The sequence below is a fragment of the Leuresthes tenuis genome, unplaced genomic scaffold (genome assembly GCF_036924035.1).
Source record: "Leuresthes tenuis unplaced genomic scaffold, fLeuTen1.0.hap1 SCAF_9, whole genome shotgun sequence".
Lineage (NCBI taxonomy): Eukaryota > Metazoa > Chordata > Actinopteri > Atheriniformes > Atherinopsidae > Leuresthes > Leuresthes tenuis.
In genome coordinates, this window is record NW_027325363.1 from 35673342 (window position 1) to 35693370 (window position 20029).

Consider the following 20029-nt stretch of genomic DNA (forward strand, 5'->3'; position numbering starts at 1 on the left):
GGTAACGACACCCCACAAGGGTTTTCAGTTGGTCTGAACCGGCAAGAGGTTGAGAAACATTTACTGTGGTAGAGAAGGAGGAGAGGCTATGCTTTTTAAAACCTGAGATAACTTCACATCATTTCAGATAACCCAACACCGATAGTCCCAGCCAGCTTTCTCGTAGGAAGTCTGATAATCTCAGCTTTAGACCACATGTGAATACAATAGAGAGCATTTATGGCCACAAATGTGCATGCTGTGATGAGCTGCTTACATATTCTTAATATGGCTCACTTTTTGCCCACTCGTCAATACGATAGATCATAAATGGGTATATCAACATAAAGACAAAGCCCTTATCACTGTGTCCTAATCAGGTACCAATGCCTCGTATTATCTTTTTTTTTTTTAAAGTTTATTATGAAAAAAAGAAAAGTAGAGTACTACATTAGCTTGATCCTTACACACACACAAGCCCATACACACACACACAAGATAAAAATCAATAAAAAGAATGAAGTGTCCCAATATTTTCCACTAATTCCACAAAAATAAACCCCTTATCATCAATTCAAAATCAACTTTATCACTTTGGACTTTCTAGACCAAGAAAAACTAGTTTTAAATATACATTTCTGAGGCCTTAGATAAACTTGTGAGCTCCAAAACTCTTACCAACTATTAATACTTGTATTTATCTCACCTGTTTTATCATTGTTTTCAACTTTCAGCTGTGTGTGAGAAAAAGAATTATAGGTTGAGAGGCTCGTGTCATCCTGGGGTTCAGGTGGATTCACACGGGAACTGGATATCTCAACTTCTAAAGCCTTGGACAGACTCTGTCTCTCAACAGTAGAGATGAGAGCCTGGTTATCAGCTGGAGCTATCTCCACCTTCTGCTGCACCTGAGAGAAAGCTACCAGAGACTGCATGGCATTGCTGAAGGTGGTATGATGCTGGACGAGCTGACGGACCCACTTAGACAAACCTAAAGAGATAAAGAGACAAAGGCTTCCAAAAATCTTACAGTGGATAACTATTGCCACCTAGTGTTCAAAATGAGAGATTGTGCAATTTGGGAAATAAGCTGATCATAAATAACATTGGGTACCTGTGATGTATCTATTAGGATTATTCCGGTACCGGTCATCCACGAGAATTAGAGCACCCCAATCATTCCTGTGGCGAATACACCTGGGAAATGAAGATGGAAGGTTTGATTATGTAAGAGAGCACAAAAAGAATCTTTTAAGACATCCTGTAGCACAGTGTGTTATGAGGCCAGATTTACCTCCCCAGAGCCTGGTTTAGAGCTCTGTAGGCCTGAATCTCATACCAGCGATGGCCTGGAAGAAGACCTCTGGACTTGCAGTGCTGGTCATTATATTTCATCTTCAGTTCCACCTATAAAAACAAACACGTTTGCCAAATGAGTATGCCTTAAACTTTTCATTTCACCAAAGTTGACAATGAGAAGAACAGGGTTTTATCTAAATTGTAAATTTTCCATTTTTGTTAGAAGGTCTTACTTTCTCAAGCCTTACTCCGCACTCAGCAGTAATTTGACAATTATTGTCTCTTTTAATCAATTACTTATTTAGGTTATAAAATGTCCAAAAATACTGGAAAATGTGCATCACAAGTTCCCAGAGAACACTAATGTCCACGAATAGCTTGTATTATGTGACCAACAGAGCACACACTCATTTTGAAATAGTTTAAAACAAATCATTAGAATGAAAAATTCAGCCACTCACTGATGGAAAATCTACAAACCTATAGAGTCCCAGTCACAAATGTCACGTTGAAACTTTGGTGAAACAGGTTTGTTTGTAGCTGTGGATTTATTTTCCATGTCTCCCCAACAGGAGCCAGCAACAAAAGCACTACTCAACATAATTCACTAATAGTTGCTCTAAAAAACAACAGCACTGGGTTTCATACATGTCAAATAAAGTTTAACAAAATGGATTCTAACATGAAATACAAATGGGTACACTATATGGGCATCCAGGGCAGACTGCCCAAAACCCAAATATATATTATTTAGGCCAAGAAAGGATGAGGTGTTACCTGCCCTGCACACACGTGTCCTGAGACGGAAACAGATGGGCTAAAGAGAGGCCATGACTTAGTATATGGAAGGTAGGAGGGAGGAGGCAAGGTGGTCTAGGCACATCAAGCATCCCTGCACATAACAGCTAGGAGAGCATCCATCCATTTGCATCTGTCGCTGCTGATTTTAGTGTTAACCTTTTAGAATTGACAAATGAAAAGTTCAGCTGGCGTCTGACGGGTTGCCATACAGTTTACGCTGCTGAGCAGGGCTCTAACTGTATTTGACAGGAACCGTGTGTTTGCCCAAAGCCACATAACATGGGGCCGTGGCAGGTACAGCCTGTTCCCCAACACAAATCACGCAATGCCACTGTGACCTGCCAGGGCTGTGTGTACATACACAAATAAGAAGAGTCACAGGACATCCTAAATGTTGCTGTAAAGGTTGACTATGACTAATCATACCTCACCTAAGAAGCTATCCAGGCAACCACGTCACACCTGCCACCTCAAAACACCTTCAAAAAAAGCTAGATAGCTTGCAGTATGTAGGCTGAGTATTGCCAGAAGATTTCAAATAGTAGAGCAAGCTGTCAGTAGGAGAAAGTCATATAACTATATCACAGAAAGTCTTACAAATGCTGCTGGCTTCATGGTGAGAGATTTGCCAATGTATGAGACACCAGACTAGTTAACAAATCCACTTCTCCACACACAGAGAGGCCAGTAGCCTTGAGCCAGCAGTGTCATCTAAATCCAATCACAGTCCATTTCAGCATTCGAGCCATCACGTCCCTGGTCTGTACCATGTCATCGTCCAATCTAACTTGACAGGTTGCATATGTGAAAAAGCCAATTCTGGCTGCTAGCAAATATCGCAAATGTGCAAGAAACCACAAGCTAGAAGGGATTAGTTAAAATGTCAAGAGATCACTCGCCTGCTTCAACCTTGTCCTCTACAGCAACCTGTTCATCCCTAAAAACATATATTTGACCACTAGGCACGATTCCCAGCTGAGCGCATCTGCTTGAGCTACATTTTACACCGTGTGTGTGTGCGTGCGTCAGTGTGCATGCCTCTGGCAGTCCGGGACATCTTGTGCCTGTCACTGAGATTGTTGAGCGCATCATCTGCCACATGTGGCTGAGCTGACAGCTGAGTGGCTCGTCTTCAACACAGCGTCCATGTGTGTGCGCCCACACTGACAAGAGCATCAAACTATCGCACTCATTTCCAATATGCCCATGGATCAGCACACATAGGGGCTACGGAGACTAGTCTTATCCTTAAATTCTGCTCTGCTTATGTTCTACTCAAAGGTAACCTTGATTTGAAGCTTGAAAGTTGGATCGATGGAGTTCACATTATATGAGAAGGTTCACTTGCAACTACAAATAGCACCAGCACTGAATGGTAATTAATAGCGAACTGTATCAAACAGAGCTGTGGCGTCAGTCTCCAAAATCTTTGCTCATGATCTTGAACTTGGTCAAAGTAATTTCATTTCTTGGTAGATAAAAACCGTTTTTGGCCTCGGCCTTGACTTCTGTTTGATCATTTAGATTAGTCTGTCATAACCTGGTCCAGTTTGCTCTTTTTTTGTCTTTACACTTGTTGATTTAGACTCAGTCACTACATTGACCCAACCTTCATTATAAAATCTTTATTTACTTGATCTCAAAACTATCTGAACTTGTTAGATTCTCAATCTTTGATTTGAGATTTTTTTTCACTTAATACAGCAATTGCCAGATTTTCCTGTAAAACTGTTTAGTATTTAATAATTGTTTAGCATTTCATTTGTAGGCTTCCCTTTTTTTTTTAGTCAAAGAAGGGGTTAAACAAACTATTGTTTAACTATTGTTTCTGTAACAATACAAAATCAGTTTACACACTACAAGAACAATTAATCAGTTGTAAAATGTCTACCTTTTGTTTAAGAGTATAAAAAGATAACAAAAGTATGTTGACTGAGACGTCTTTCTAAAGTTGACCTGTGCTGCTGACAAGTAAAATGCTGGTGATCATCAAAGTGGCGATCATTCATCATAAAGCATTCCTTGAGCTTCTGATGATAAAGCCATATGTACACTGTCTTGAGTCTGCAGGGGCATCAATCATCCACTCTTCTCCAGGATTGCCATGAACTCTTTAACATTCCTCCAAAATCCCTTATATTCCATCCATTTTATAGGCTTGTCTGCCTGTCGTGCCTTAGAATTCAAATGTTATTGTGTCTTTAGTAAAAGAGCTCTTCATTAAAGTGGGAAAGATGCCTTATCAGATGTGTCTTTTTATTGCTTGTTAAATCTACTTATTGTTTGACTTACTCACGCAGGACATGACTGTTCACTGTAAAAACAAGCTAAAACTCAACATAAATGCAATACCACCTTTTGCAGGGCTTTCTCTGCAGAGGACTTTTAAGTTAAACCTTTGATCCTGTCACAATAACACAACAGGCCAGTAAAATGCCATGCTATGTGCTTAGGTTGTAGCATATACGAGTTATGCCTGTCTGGGAATGCAGGCCGTGCAGGCATCCAGAGCGCTGGAGTAGTTTAAATAGAGAAAAGCTGGGCTTACACCTCTTATCCTAGCAATGGGGTGCTGTCGTGTGAATGTAGAAGCAGAATGAATGAGTTAATATGTCTGGGTCCATGTGTGCTCTCAGTAGAATGTGCACATGTTAGCACTAGTGCATGGAAGTGACAATGTAAGAACATGTCACGCATGTGTATGTACGCCTGTGTCCAGGGGTTCAGCTTTACTGTGAACATATGGAGTAAAAAAAACAAAAAGGAAAAGAATTACAGATACTACATCTAATAATAATCCCTTTAAAACAGGATAACCTGCAATCAAGGCAGGAAAATGATTATACCTTAAGTTTCATTAACATGAGGAGGAAAAAAAAAGAGTATGTGTTTCACGACAGAGCAAACTTAACATTAGTTTGAGGCAGTTTTAAACAGTGACAACATTTAGCAGGTCCTATCTAGCATAATTCAGTGAGTGACAATGGTATATGAGTCACATCAGGTTTACTGTAATCAGCTGTAGCATAATATCAGCAACAAGTTAAGAGAAGAATAGCAAGTCAGCCCATGCCATTCATCCTTAAAACACTAACCACACTTCAGTATTCCACAACAGCATGACTCTTAAGACTGGTGATACTGCTGTGAGCTACCACTCAAATGTAACTTTAGACACAAACTCACTAAATCTGTGAAGCAACTTATTACAGTAAGTTAGAACATACAGTACAAATGATAAATGGTCACACCTAGCACCTTCTTAACTAGGTTCTACAAAACAATTTCCTTAGCTTCTTTCATCCATCCATTCACACATCAGAGATTTATGAGAATTTGCAGTTGATAGCAAGCCAAAAAGCAGAAAACTTACGACTTCCAACTTCCAAGGTAGAGCGAACACAGCATGATGTGAAGTTATGGGAACTGATCAAAATGGGACGGCTGGATCATTCCACTCTGATCTGGTACTGTGACATAACAGTACCCTGCAAACATGGACGGCTCACTGAGCGAAATATTTTCACAGCTCTGTTTTTGTTTGGTGCTTGTGTTATTTCAGATGGGAGACACTTCAGATACTAAATACCAACTCTCAAAAACAGAAAACCTTTGAGTCGGATACAATTTATTTTCTCTTTGCATACTTTAAGCTTTCGAGCAACTTTAATCAAGGTCTCAGTACTCGTAGGAAGACTTAACACATCATTTCTTGTATATAAGTGAATAAATAAGTCAAAATAAATAAATATTGATCATTTAAAGTAATCCCTTCCAAATATTTTGAGTACTTTGAGCTGTTCTATGGTTTATCTCTTGGAAACACTTTTTCTGGACAGTGAAAACTCTAAAACATGTAAAAGTAAAACGTATCATCGGACCTTCTTTTACACACTTAGCTTTTCACAGCAGCAGAACCAGAGTGCCCAAACTTTTTCATGTCACTGTAATTTCCTATAATGTAGAATGTATTATGTACACTGGGTTATATGGCAACCAAATGTGTATCAACAATCAAGTCAATGGCAACCAAGAAGAAAAGGCACTGGATGCTGAAGTTCCCTTTCAATGGACTCAGTGAGCACAAGACATGATTTCAAGGTTTTATTTAGTTGTTGCCCTCGTTTAGTCCTGAATATCTCAGAGTAAATTTAAACCACTACCAGCCTTATTAGTTTAATCTCTTTTAATACTTAATTCAAATATTACACAAACAGCTATAAAAACTGGAGTTGGTAAGTCATGCTAAAATGACAGAAAGCTCCAACCTGGATATCAGCACTGACATTTAGTTGAGAATTGGTTTATTTGAGACCGCATGTGAAACATCCCAAAAGCGGCATTTGAATACTCAAATGATTTAGGAATTACAACTTCAGCTATCAAACAGAAACATGCTCTGCTCGGATCTATGACATGATAGTTCTCTTAACCCCTCCCCGCATGTTGCTATGAATGCTGAATCAACATCTTGGGACAGTCTATGAACCATTTGCATGTGCAATATTTTTTTTATTGTGACTATTACTGTGTGAATGGGACATGTTAGTGTTTTTTATATTTTGTACATTTCTTATTCTTATATTTATACGACACGTGGGGGATATTACATCATCTTAATCTTGTTGTACCTGTACAATGACAATAAAGACATTCTATTCTATTCTATTTAGATGTCTTTTTGACGTCTTTTCAACCAAGAAAAGCTCAGTGGGGAATTCATTATGTCAAGTGGTTATATCTAAATAACAAATTATAATTATTACATTTGTCTGTGTTTGTCTGACCTTGTCTGTCACTTATAGAGTCTATTATCTCTCTGACAGCGCAGACGGAGCTATGTCTGTGCAAATTTTGCATGCTAAAGGATCTTGCTGCATTGCTTTGTGGTCATTAGTCTCAGTGTCCTCCTCATCCTCTCAGCAGTGTACTCGGGATAGAGTCAGAGAACTTGACAGCCCAGAGGAACCTCTCTGGGGGAAACCCTGCCACTGCTACTGAAGAAAGAGGTAAAAGGAGGACAAAAAGACAGCTGGAAACAAGTAAAAACAAGTCAAAGTAGAGGATCGAGACTGGAAAAGAGATGACGCAAAAGACAAATCAAAAAGAAAAAAACAACAGACAAGAATCTAGAATGTCAACTGGCACTTGGATTGTTGGGAACTCATGGAGAACACAAATACTTCGATCTGGGTTAAATTCAAACTGAAACTAAGGAAAAAGTGTACAAACAGCTTAGTTTTTGCTGCGTGATTAAAGACAGAAATGGGAGACAGTCACTGTCAAAGTCGGCAGAAAGTTAAAGTGACAGCAGTCACCACGTAAAATTATGACAAGAGATGGCAGGAGACGCCGAGCTCTCTGTGGAGTTCTGCCCATGTAGCAAATAAACAAAGGCTGTTGATTTGGAGCGCAGGATATGTCATTAGAAATGCACAGTCTCTTCACGCTTGGCCAGCTCCACCTTGGGCCTAACTAGCTTTGGCTTTCTCAAACCTCCCCCTGGTGCTGTGTGCCATTCACTCATCTCCTGTTTTTTCCTGTCTGTTACACCTAAACATCACTTTCATGATACTCTATTGTGGCCTTTGTCACGTTAATTTAATTACTTTGTCAAGTAAATAAACAAAATAACGCAGTAACAATAAGTTTACATTAACAGTAAACTTCTACAACCCTCATTAGAACATTTTAAAAATATGTCTTCTTAAGCAATTACAATTTTTTATAAGATTAAGATCAGATTTATTGCCATGTACAGGGTTACATAAACACTAAATTTAACCCATCCAGGTTGGCATCTGTTGAACCTAGGGTCACACATTCATAATAATGAATAATTTAATAATTCAATACTCTACTTTAATACTATGTGATACTCACTGAGCCAACGGCTACTGTCTAACATTGGCAAACTTGTGATTTAAAGGAGAATGATGATACAGGAAAATCAGACTCTTAAAGTAAATTCAGACCCTCTGTATCCTAAACTTATCTATGTTGTCAACCATGTGCATTTTGTTAAATGGGCACAATTGTTATGAGGGCTGTGTATGCATTTTAGTGGTCAATAACTATCGCCAGTGTGCACTTACTATTTTTTCAGATATTGTGTGGGTATTAAAGAAGAGTTTCAGGGAATATATACAGGTGGCTTTTACTTTTCAGATAAAATATTTTACAATTTAACAGCTGTATCAAAAAACATATGTAACAGCTGCTTAATAACAAAGTATATTTTGGAAAAACTAATAATTCTAATAGAAGCTTATTTTTCAAAAACTAAGCCAACACAAAACAGTCAATTTTAAAAAAACTAAAAGGTTAAGAAAGCAAAAAGAAGAAGCAATGACCTGAATGGTGACAGAGGTGAAAGTGACAGCTAAGGTGAAAGAGTCTAAGAAGCTTCAATCACCCACACGTCTTTCTACACTGACAGAACAGCTTAGTGAAAGCTTCATCATGCTGTGACAGGAAGATGAGTAAAGGGGAGGAGAAAGTGGGAGGCAGGGGAGCCTCAAACTTAAAGGTCAACTTTATCTACTAAGAACGGGGCAGGCACAGCTTCATCGCTTTGGGATTTTTTTTCACGGATCACCAAAAAGGATGCTCTTATTTGGCGTGGATTTGTGTGAGCATGTTCATGTATGTCTGTGGGATATATATATATATATATTTTTTTTTTATCCCATTTCTTCATTGTACTGAAGTGTCATATCTTGGAGCTAAATAAACAAACTGAGAACACAAGGCTATACTCAGCCATATTATGTATGATAGTAGGTGACCAATAATCACAATAAAAATATCAGCAGATTTGCGATTTCTTTGATGAAATGAACATACATTAACATCCCAGTCTTTGCCATTTCAGTTCAAGCAATGCCAATGAAAACCAGACAAATCTGTATTTAATGATATACAAGCGTTTTAACTCAGCTGTCTGTAGGGATACATTACATGCACTCATGTGCATTTAGGGATGCATTTACATCAACCAGTAATGGCTGGTTTGCAGCAGCTCAGGAGCAGAGTAAGCTAGCGTAACAAAGAACAGATGACACATGGTTAGGGCTGGGTACCGAACTTCGGTTTTTTTAAGGCACCGACCGAAATGCTTCGGTGGCACCGAGTATCAAAACGTGCCTCGTCTTTCGGTGCCAAGTTTCGGTACCCAGAGATTAATCACGTGATCAAGAACTGATCGTGCTCCCCTCGATTGGCTGTATTAACGTTACACTTTGCTGCATGCAAGAAAATGCGGTTACGCCCACAGACGGGTTCACATTTATCTGCGTTGGGAACTGTAGGTGTGTGCGTGTCGAACCGGTTAAACAATGCCACCGAGGTCAAAAGCGTGGCTCCATTTCACCAAGATTGATGCCAACAGTGCGCGATGCAACATGTGCCAAAAAGTCATCGCTGCTAAGGCCAGCAACACGACTAATTTAATGAATTATTTGACCTGCACAAAATCAATTTAAGAGCAGAAAGTTGCTCCGTGTTTGACTGCAAGAAGGTCGGACCGCAACCATCCTCCTCTCAGCATTCAAGTCAGCCTCTGGACTCTACAGAGCCCAAGCAGCATAATTCAAAGTCTCCACCACTGGACTCGGCTTCCTCTAAGAGCACCGAGGACGGCGCAGTGTGCGGCATTTTAACAGGTAAATTAACGTTCAGCGAAATCCGGCAGTAATCTCAATGTTACTGCAACTGATGATGATGTTTCTGAAGAAAAACTGCTGAGTGAAAAGTATCCTCAGTATGTAGTATTAGTAGTAGACACTAACCCGTCACCTGTTTGCAACTGTTTTGCACTGGAAATTATTTGCTATCAATTCTTTCTGTAAGAAAACTGCTTGGATTGGAAAAATAGACAGATTACTTTATTAACCTTCTTGGGAGTTTCCCTCCAGGAAATTGAAATGCTGAGCTGAAAAATAAAACTGAAGATTTGTACTGTTATGTGCAATGCAGGTTTCAACAAGTCAAATTTAAGACTTTTTAAGACCATAATGAATACAATTTAAGACCCATTTCACAACCATACTGGCAAAAAAGTACAAAAGGCATGAAGGAAACTCGGAGGCCCGGAATTACTTGTATAAGTTTTGGATTTTACAGCTCTCTCACAGTGGAAGACAAAATGCTTAATCTAACTAGAAACACCAGAAGCCTCTCTATTGTGAACTAATATTTGTTCTACTGTTGATTTTGGAGATGAAAAAAGATGTCGTGTGCCAACACACCGGGGCGCACGCACAACACACTATTGTGCTGGATAAATTCTGCCCGGGGTGCTCGGTACTTTAGTTCCGTTTTGTTGTTATGTTATAGCTCCTCAAAAATCAAAATAATTAAAAGCAAGACTGAAGTTTATGCATTTGTTTTAAATAAAAGTAATGTTAATACATTTTTAATAGCTTTTATGAAATTTTAAGATAATTTTAGACATTTTAAGGCCTTAAATTCAAAGGAACTCAACTCACAGATGACCTGGAATCTCTGACTAGGAGTCAAGGAGCATCTGCTCGACCAAAACCTTTTAGTAGCTCTGGATGTTTAGTACTTCTCTTTATCAAAACAAAAGCTTTGACGTCTGTGTGCAAATACAATTGACATAATTTGACGCTGGATTTATTTCCTAACTTGCAACTGTACTGAACAACAAATATGGACTTGGTGATCAAAGGTCTTAAAAGTAAAACATCTAATAACAAACAAAGGAAAAGAAAACTGAGTCTTAGGTGTCTTTTGGTGCCTTGAGTTTTGCCGTAAAAAGGAAAGATTTCTTGCCGATACTGGCTATTCCAGCTGTTATTGGGCGAGAGGCAGGGTACACCCTGGACAGGTCGCCAGTCCATCGCAGGGCCACACAGAGACAAACGAGACAAACAACCACACACACTCACACTCACTCCTAGGGACAATTTAGAGTCACCAATTAACCTGACATGTGTTACAGTATTTATCACATTATTAGTGTTACTGTATTTTTTCACAGTGCCGATTGAGTTCCTGGATAATATTTACACACTATTGTGATTCTACTTGCCTGGAGGTCTTTGATATTTGGGAAGGGAATCCCAATGGTCACCACTGCCCTGGCATTGTCATCTGTAAAGTCGAGCCCTTCGCTGACTTTCCCCCTGCACACAGCAATAAGCAGTGCACCATCTATAACAAAAGAAAACATACAGTTTGCATCTATACATATCTGGTAAATATTGTGCAGTAAAATTCTGAATAATAAAAAATGAAAAATAAGTTAAACAGCACAACATAGGGCGCTTTCACACTTTGGTTCGCTGTAAACAGACCAGAGTTTGTTTCCTTGGATAGTCCACTTCGTTTTAGCAGGAGTGAAAGCTCATCCAAACTCTGGCATGGACCGAACAAGTGAACTCTGGTCCGCCTGAAAATGTGAGACTTGCCTATACTAGGGTTGGGAATTGTTAAGAATTTAGCGATTCCGGTTCCATTATCGATATCGCTTCGGTTCCTTATCAATTCTCATCCAGATATATATAGTACAGATAGCTTTGGTTGCAGTAACACTTTTATTTCAAGTATGCACCAACATTTGATCTTTTTTCGCCTCTGTCATTTTACTTTTCCCTTCCTTGATGAAAGGGGTAGCTACAGGTATGCGGGAGCCTATCTCTGATCCTGCCTCTGAGCCTGCCTCACTCTTGCAGTCCATGTCAACTAAATGTTGATATCAGATGAAAATTATTCATACAGTATGTCGCTAGCATTATTACAATCAACAGGACCTGGAAGTTTTATGTTACAGGGCTCTCAAGTTTTGAATGTAGGCAAGACTGACATACCACTTTCAAAGGTGCAGTGTGAAAGTGAATCAAACCAAATGAAGGTGTGAAATTTTTCAGCATTCACCGTCCAATCGCACCAAGTCCCCCAGTATATTCTAGTGTGAAAGTGTTAGAAATCAACTACTTGTTGGACTTAATGTAAAAGCACTTGACAAACAAATGCATGTGTTTCAGATTTAAATTCACCAATCAAGGGTCTTCTGGGTAGGGATGTCACGAGAACCGATACTTCGAGTATCTGCACATACTGAAATAATCACATTATGAAGACAACAAACAGAACAATGTTATGTCTTTGCAAAGTACGGCTGAATAAGTTGTTAAGTCCCCGTCACTACACAATACACCGTATATCAAAATAAACAGCAGAACGTTCCCTTTTCGAAAGTATTCCTTGTTTCTCTGTGACAACGCCAGTAATCCGATTTTGAAATAGATAAAATAATGTATCTGCTTACATTGCAAAGAATAAAGTTGCATTCAAAAGACGTGCGCAGACCACCTGTGCGCCGGTAAGCTAAAGCTACAATACACATGCGCGATAGGCACTAAGTAGATATTTTTTCAAATTACTTAGTCATTGAATATCCCACTATCATAGTTCTGATATTGCCTGATCCCAATTCAAATGGATCAAATGTTTATTTTTATTTATTACTTGAACGCTACATGTCACTGTTCTTTTTTTGTAATGTTAATAGGGTATTCTTTTTATTCATTACTTGAAGGCTACATACCAGTTCTACTGTTGTTTTTTGTAATGTTTTTGATAAATGAGTATGTTGCTTTTTACCATGGTATCGAAGAATCGTGGTATCGAGAATCGTGGAATTTCACTGGTATTGGTATCGACAACTAAATGTCTGCTATCGTGACATCCCTTCTTCTGGGTGCTATATCAAAAGCGGTACAAAGTCAGTCCGATGATGTTGACCAGTCTTACCTCTTCCCTCGCAGTATTTGATGGCATCGTAGTATCTCTGAAGCACCTCGTCAAAATCCCCCTTGCCACCACCGCGGGGTTCTGCGATTACAGTTTTCAGTTGTTCCAGCTTCTCCCATTGACCAGTGGTGATCCATCGATCTCTCAGCTTGTCCAGCATCTAAGTGAATCACAAGATGTCTAAAACTGTAAATTCACGTTGGCCTTCTTTAGAAAAACCAAAAAGATCAAACCATCAGAATTACAACAGTGAAGCTAAAACATCTTTTAAAACAACACTAAGAGGCGGTAATGTTTTCTCTCACAGAAAGTTTATTTTCATAGTAGGACAGGCACGTCCAGTACTCTTACTGTAGTTAAGGAGTTTGCTCATATAGAGTGAACATGCTATACCATGCGACATTGAAGAGTCAAAGTCAGCCAAAACAGCCCCACAATCTCAAGGACAATGGAGGACATGCTGAACTGATTGAGGAGATCCCCCAAGCGCTCCTTCCACCACCTGAGGATATCCTCAGTCTGAACCAGCAGTTCTGCATTCAGGCTCAGCAAAACCTGGGAGGGACTCTGCTTTCCCTTTCTGAGTCACAGAATGTTTTGCCAGAATATTCTTGAGGCCAACCAAAAGTCCTTCTCAATGGTCTCACCAACCGTTAAGACCACAGCTTCTGGAAGCCAATACCAGGTACACTTACGAACCACCTTATGCGCGAACATGGTGTTTGTAATAGACAATCCATGACTAGCACAATCTAAGAACAAAACACTGCTAGGGGACCATCTCGCACACTGGGGAAAACTCCAACCACAAGCCGCTCAGCTGGGGGCTTGCGAGTAGCCCCACACCAGCTCAGGCCCTTTCCCTGGCAGTGAGGAGACGTTCCAGGTCCCACGAGCCAGTGTGCAACATTGGGAGGCCCCCCTGGTACCTAGCTCACATTGCACCCGACTTCAATTATTCTCCCTGCGAGTGGTGAACCCACATGAAGGTGAGAATGTGGCACGGAAGTCTAGGACAATGCCTGTGAAGTGGCAGAATGGGGTGGTGGTCGCCATTGTTAAGAAAGGGGACTGGAGAGTATGTTCCAACTACAGGGGGAATCGCATTACTCAGCATCGCCGGGGAAGTTTACTGCAGGGTGTTTAAAAAAAGTGCTCCATCCATCCTACCTCAAGCAGAGGAATTTAAGTATGCTGGGATCTTGTTCACGAGTGATGGCAGGTTGGAGCAAGAGATGGACAGACGGATTGGGGCTACTCCAGTCAGTTGTGGTAAAGAGGGCGCAGAGCCAAAAGGAGAAGCTTTCAATTTACAGGTTCATCTTTGTTCCAATCCTCACCTATAGTCACAGGATCAGGGTAGAGACCGAAAGACTGAGGTCGCGGACACAAATGTCTGCAATGGGTTACCTTTAGAGGGAGGCTGGGCTCAGCCTTTGATATAGGATGAGGAGCTTGGCCATTCGGAGAGAGCTTGGAATAGTGCCGCTGCTCCTCGGCATAGAAAGAAGTCAGTTGAGGTGGTTTGAGCATGTGGTTGGAACGTCTCCTGGTTTCCTCTTTTTGGAGGATTTTGAGGCACATCCAACTGGTAAGTGATTAATTTACTTGTCTTTACCTAGATAAGCTAATGATGATAAGCTAAAAATGCAGCAAAATACTGAGTCCTCAGGGATACCCTTTTGAGCACATCCTGACACTCCAAACTGTCAACACATTTGCACAAACACCAATCATAACCATCCTATCTGTGATACACAGCTGTGTAGTGGTACATAGTGACTTGAATGACTTGAGTATTCATTTTTACTCTTACTCTTTCTTGTTAAGTTATCCATCTGTCCCTAATCATATCTCATGATAAATTTCCACCTCTTATCAACATAACAATAATGGTGTCTCTCTTAACTTAAAAAACAACCATATGTGACTGCAAAAAGAACTAGAGAAGGTTTTGCTTGCAATGCTATTGCAATGAAGTCAAGTATAAACATCAGCATTGCACAGGGGAGAAATTAAAGGGGAACTCCGGTATTTTTAAACCTAGACCTTATTTCTGGCATGAAATACATTTATCTACTCACCACATAACAGCACCTATCAGCAAACAGAGCTATAGTACACATTTGTTCATTAATTCTTCTTAAAGTATTGGTGAAATTGACAGAATGACAGATAATGCCTTATTTAGAGGCCGCATCGTCTAAGCCCCATTAACTCGCGAGTTTGCAGCGATTTTTCTAAATAACTTTCGAAGGACGCGGTGAGTAGATAAACGTATTTCATGCCAGAAAAAAGGTCTAGGTTTAAAAATACCGGAGTTCCCCTTTAGAGCTGATAACAATGGAACACCACTAACAGAGTAGCATTAAAGCATGCCACACAGGCCACACTACATAGAATGTGAATTATCATCTCTTCATACAAGGATTTTGAATATTTATAAATGTGAAAATGAAAGTGTTTGAGAAAGGTGATCACTGGAGCTAATGACCTAATAGATTATTCTTGTATGATTTGAACCAGACCTTGACATGATCTGGATGATTATTGAGTATACTGTATAGACTAAGAGAGACCAATACATACTGATACAGTAGGTGTAGTGTGATGTACACTATATTGCCAAAAGCATTCACTCATCTGCCTTTACACGCAAATGAACTTAAAGGGGAAACCTAGACCTTATTTCTGGCATAAAATACGTTCATCTACTCACCGATAACAGTTTGGTGAAAGTCGCCGTCCTTCGGAGGCAATAAAGTATATGTTGTTTTAGGATTGGGAGGGGGAAAAAAGCAACCTTCAGAAAATGTTATCCTAAACAGAAAGTAGCACAGCAAGTCTACCTTTTTAGAGGTAATACATTGTGCAAGGATTGAAAGTTTAAGACAAACTTGCAAAAGGAGCATTTAGCTCCCAATGTTTTGTTCTGTGTCTTTAAACAGCCTTGATTGTTTTTTCTTTACTTGTACTTCCCAGAAAGCTTATGTGTTTAAACTTTCTCTGCAATAAAATCACTGTTGCTTGACTATTGTTAGTGCAAAAAGTCATCCATTCTCAGGGGAGGCACATTGATCTAAAAGCCCTCATCCTAGCATGGCCCCACTCATGTCTGTGTTGTGCAAATTATATCCTTGAATAAGCATGGCTTTACAATCAAAAAGAAGCTTCACTGGCTTGGAAATGTGTTAGCGGGGTCAAATAAAAGTTCTTCTCGTAGTCAGCAGCAAACTTCTCAACAGGCTAACAGTGTGAAGCTGTAAAGATTGAGCCAGTATCAGAAAGGGTCTCCGTATAGGATTACAGTGCAGAGTTTTCTAGATACATCTTCTCCCCATTAGTAAATCTATTGTGTTTACTTAATGTTCAACAAAACGACATACAGAGCTGAAGAGAATTCTATTCAGCAGGTTAAGTGCTGTACTAAGTAGACAGGGAAATGAGACAGCATGAAAAGTGTTGATAGGTTCTTGCATGCCAGTGTTATTGCTTCAAAGTGGTTAAATGAGGCAAAGGAAAGATTTAATCAGGTTGGTAACTGCTACAGCAAGTGAGGTCAGGACGTTTGCATCAATAAAACATAGCCTATTCACTATATATGCAGTGTTACATCGACAAGGACCCCCCTTACGTGTGTCTTCAACTTAGCAAACTGGTTCCCGTGCAATTGCTTTCCAATGCAGTCTTGAGCAGAAAATGAATAATTCATGTTATTCAGATCTACCACAAAACAAAACAGCCATTATCTGCCAGGTTGCACTTAAAAAGGAGCTGATTCCACAAGGACCCGAGTATGGAGACAAAATGTTATCACTGATGAAACTGGTATGACATGGCAAGTAAAAACAGAATGTCAAAGCATGTCAAACTCACAAAATGTACATTTTTGGTGCTTTTTTGAACATTAAATGACAGAAAACACTTTTTATAATACAGGTCAGTTCTGGTGGGAATGTGACAGCCCATGACAAGCACAGAGCATCACTTTGGTTCTGCTCAGGTAGGCCATAGTTTCTTACTGTCAAGTTTACTTCTCATTACCTACATAAGCTTTGAAGTCATGCAGCAAAACACAGAGTCCTCAAGGATGTCCTTTTGAGCACTACATCCTGACATTCCAAATTATCAATGCATTTGCACTAACACCAATCATAAGCATCCTATCTGTGATACACAGCTGTGATGTGGTACACAGTGACCTGTGTGTTCCAACATCTGAATAAAGAATTCTAAATGGACACCTTTTGGATAGGTGAGCTCAAGGAGCCGCTCCTCTGTGTGAAGGGAAGCTATCCACACAGGGCTTGCTCCAGAATGTTCTGAGGGATATCAGCTGTCATCCGTTATCTTAACAGTTGGCAAAAGGTGACCACAAGAACTCGTCTTTAAAATGACGATTTGCGCCTTATCCACCATCAAAACAAAGTTTGACAGAAACAGTGCATTTTGAGAGGACAATCTGTAATGTGTTCATTTGGTGATATTCTTTTTTTTTGCACAACTGCTGTTATCCAAGTTCATTCAAATCAAAGGACAATCAATAACTTATTTTATATCATTATTGTTGTAAGAAAATTAAGACAAAAAACTTGAGGAGATACATTTTAAATAGCCCAAGATGGCAATTGCTGATGTGCACCAACATATCTAATACATTCTACAACAGGGGGGGTTATAGTAAATGGTAAATGGACTGTATCAATATAGCGCTTTTCTAGTCTACCACTAAAAGCCCTATTTACAAAACAGGCCACATTCATTTTTATTGAATAGCTTTTTTTCTCTGTCACAAACATTCACACTCCAATGTGATGTGAAGAGGCCTTTACTCACTTTCTCCATCCAGGGGGATTAAAACTGATTAAAAAAAGAAACTGTTCTCCGAGGTTTGTCACATAGCATACTATAGAAGTATCACTCCACAGCAGAATTACAGGTACAAAAATGACAGACAAAGAGCACCTTCATGATTAATTGAGGGACATCATCTGACAAAGGCCTGGTGTTTAGCTAGCAGATTGGGCTGTGAAACGTCAATCTGCAGGACTGTCTGCACAACATTTTAATCATTTAAGATGAAATATCAAAGAAAAATTAAAAGAGCGGGCAGCGGTTAAGACCTGCCAATATGGAAAGCACCATAAGATAAAGGAAAACAGATTAATAAAAGACTTTAAATAAGAAAGTCTGTATATACTAAATATTGCCCATCTCAAAAGAGCTTCTTTGGAGGGTTTCGGTTTGAAAACTCAGTTGTAGTTCAACTTGTTTTCAAAAGACAATGATGCTGTCACTTAAAATGAATTAATTTGTTGCCCACAGCTTTGAGACTTTAGAGATTTTACAGCAGAACTGTTAGGAAGCCCATGCAACATGAATGGAAATAAACAGTATTTAGCACATAAGGGGGCACAAAATGTGTGAATAATTCATTGTCCTTTCTAGGCATGGCAGGCACAACGCTCTGCCAGTGACAAAGTAAAGTGGGCCAGATCTTTACCAACTGGGACAGGGTAGTGAAACAACAAGACAACGCAGTGACCTGTCGTCTTTCTCTCACTTTTACACTTCCCCCTTGTTTCCCCCTTACCATCTCCCCATCTTTCACCTCCTCTGCATCTGGCTTCACTCTATCTCCTTCCTTGTGTCCCTGGTGTCAGTGAGCCGTGTGGCGACACATCGCAGCTTCTCTAGTGTCTGATGAATTATGGAAGGGGTTTGGAGGCAATGGCATTAATGAAACATGCAGCCAAGAGCCACACTTCACAGTGGTGAGGGGAGATGTGTTGTTGCGGTGTAAATTATTCAGCCCCAAAATATCACAGCAACCATCACATCAAAACTGGTGGCAAGACGCCACCTGCCACCTCTGGTCTGCCACCCTTCCCTTCTCAGCAGCTCTACAAATCCCGACCACACTGGTGGTGACAACAGAACACTTCAGAAACGCTGTCTGCTGCCCAGAGAAGGAGGCAGCCACTGATAATGACTTTATTTCTCATTTAAATACAGTCAAAGGAAACATCAGTCTTCGTTCAAGTGTTTTCAGATGTTAAATGTTTTCGATAGAAACAGAATGCGAGTCTCAGATAGAAATATAGAATTACAATTTCAGTTAATTTAGTGGTTTATAAAAAATGTTACAGTAATATCAATATGGGCTTCAAGTAAAGAATCTCCCACAGCCCCTTAATATGCAGAACCCTAATTTTTCAGGGGATGTGGCAAAATTGGATAATTGACTCAAACTATTTCATGTTAACTATTGGCTATTCCTTCAGTATTTCCTCATAACTTAAGAATGTGAAAGGTCTGATGTTAATTCCATGTGTGGCATTTGCATTTGGAAGCTTCTGCTGTGAACCAACAACAGACAGTCAACATGCACGTACATTAGGTGTGGCCAAATCAAAAATTTGGAACATGAACAAAAGGGAAAAAATGTATACTAGTGAGCTCAGCAACAAAAAACTCCTGGAAGATAACAGTACCGCATAAACGCAGGATCTTTTTTATAGTAAAAGAAAAATCCATCACAACATCCAGCCAAGTGAAGAACACTCCAGGAGGTAAGTAAATCAGCAATGAAGAGAGGAGGGCAGAAGCAGAGGGTTCATCACATGGTGCAAACTATTCATAAGACTTGAAAACTGATGGCCAGAGAAGACTTTGTCCAAAAAGGAAAAAAAAAAAAGTAGATTTGGAACGGCATTCTATAGACAGATGAAACTCAGATCAACATGTACTTGAAAGACAGGAAGCAAACAGTATGGGGCAGGCTTTAAACAGCTCATGATCAAAGGAATACATCATCTGTAAAACACATGGAGGCCATGAAATGGCCTGGGATTGCGTGGCTTCCAGTGACACTGGGTCACTAGTGTTATTGAAGATGTGACAGAAGCAGTCAGATGGATTGTGAAGTGTATAGAGATATACTGTCTGCTCAGATTCAGCCCAATGCAGCAAAGCTGATTGGATGATGGCTCCCAGAGAAGAATCATAGAGATTCAAAACATAAAGAAGTTGGAATATTCTGCAACGGCAGAATCATTCACTTAATCTACACCCATTTGAGCATGCAGTTCACATTCTGAGGACAGAACTAAAGGCAAAACAAATGCCAGCCTAAGAAAGGTGCAACAAAGGTCTGATGAAGGACTACAAA

At 39.8% G+C, this 20029-nt stretch overlaps 1 protein-coding gene across 1 annotated transcript in view; it reads right to left on the reverse strand.

The window, feature by feature from the left end:
- The window catches only part of brip1 (BRCA1 interacting helicase 1), a 50556-nt gene that overhangs the window by 1341 nt on the left and 29186 nt on the right, over window positions 1-20029 (reverse strand). Inside the window, exons 15-19 of the mRNA XM_072393162.1 lie at window positions 12859-13018; window positions 11135-11256; window positions 1274-1386; window positions 1094-1176; window positions 686-970 (exon numbers count right to left, since the gene is read on the reverse strand). Of these exons, the coding sequence (XP_072249263.1) occupies window positions 686-970; window positions 1094-1176; window positions 1274-1386; window positions 11135-11256; window positions 12859-13018 (763 nt within the window). The remainder of the gene's footprint in view (window positions 1-685; window positions 971-1093; window positions 1177-1273; window positions 1387-11134; window positions 11257-12858; window positions 13019-20029) is intronic.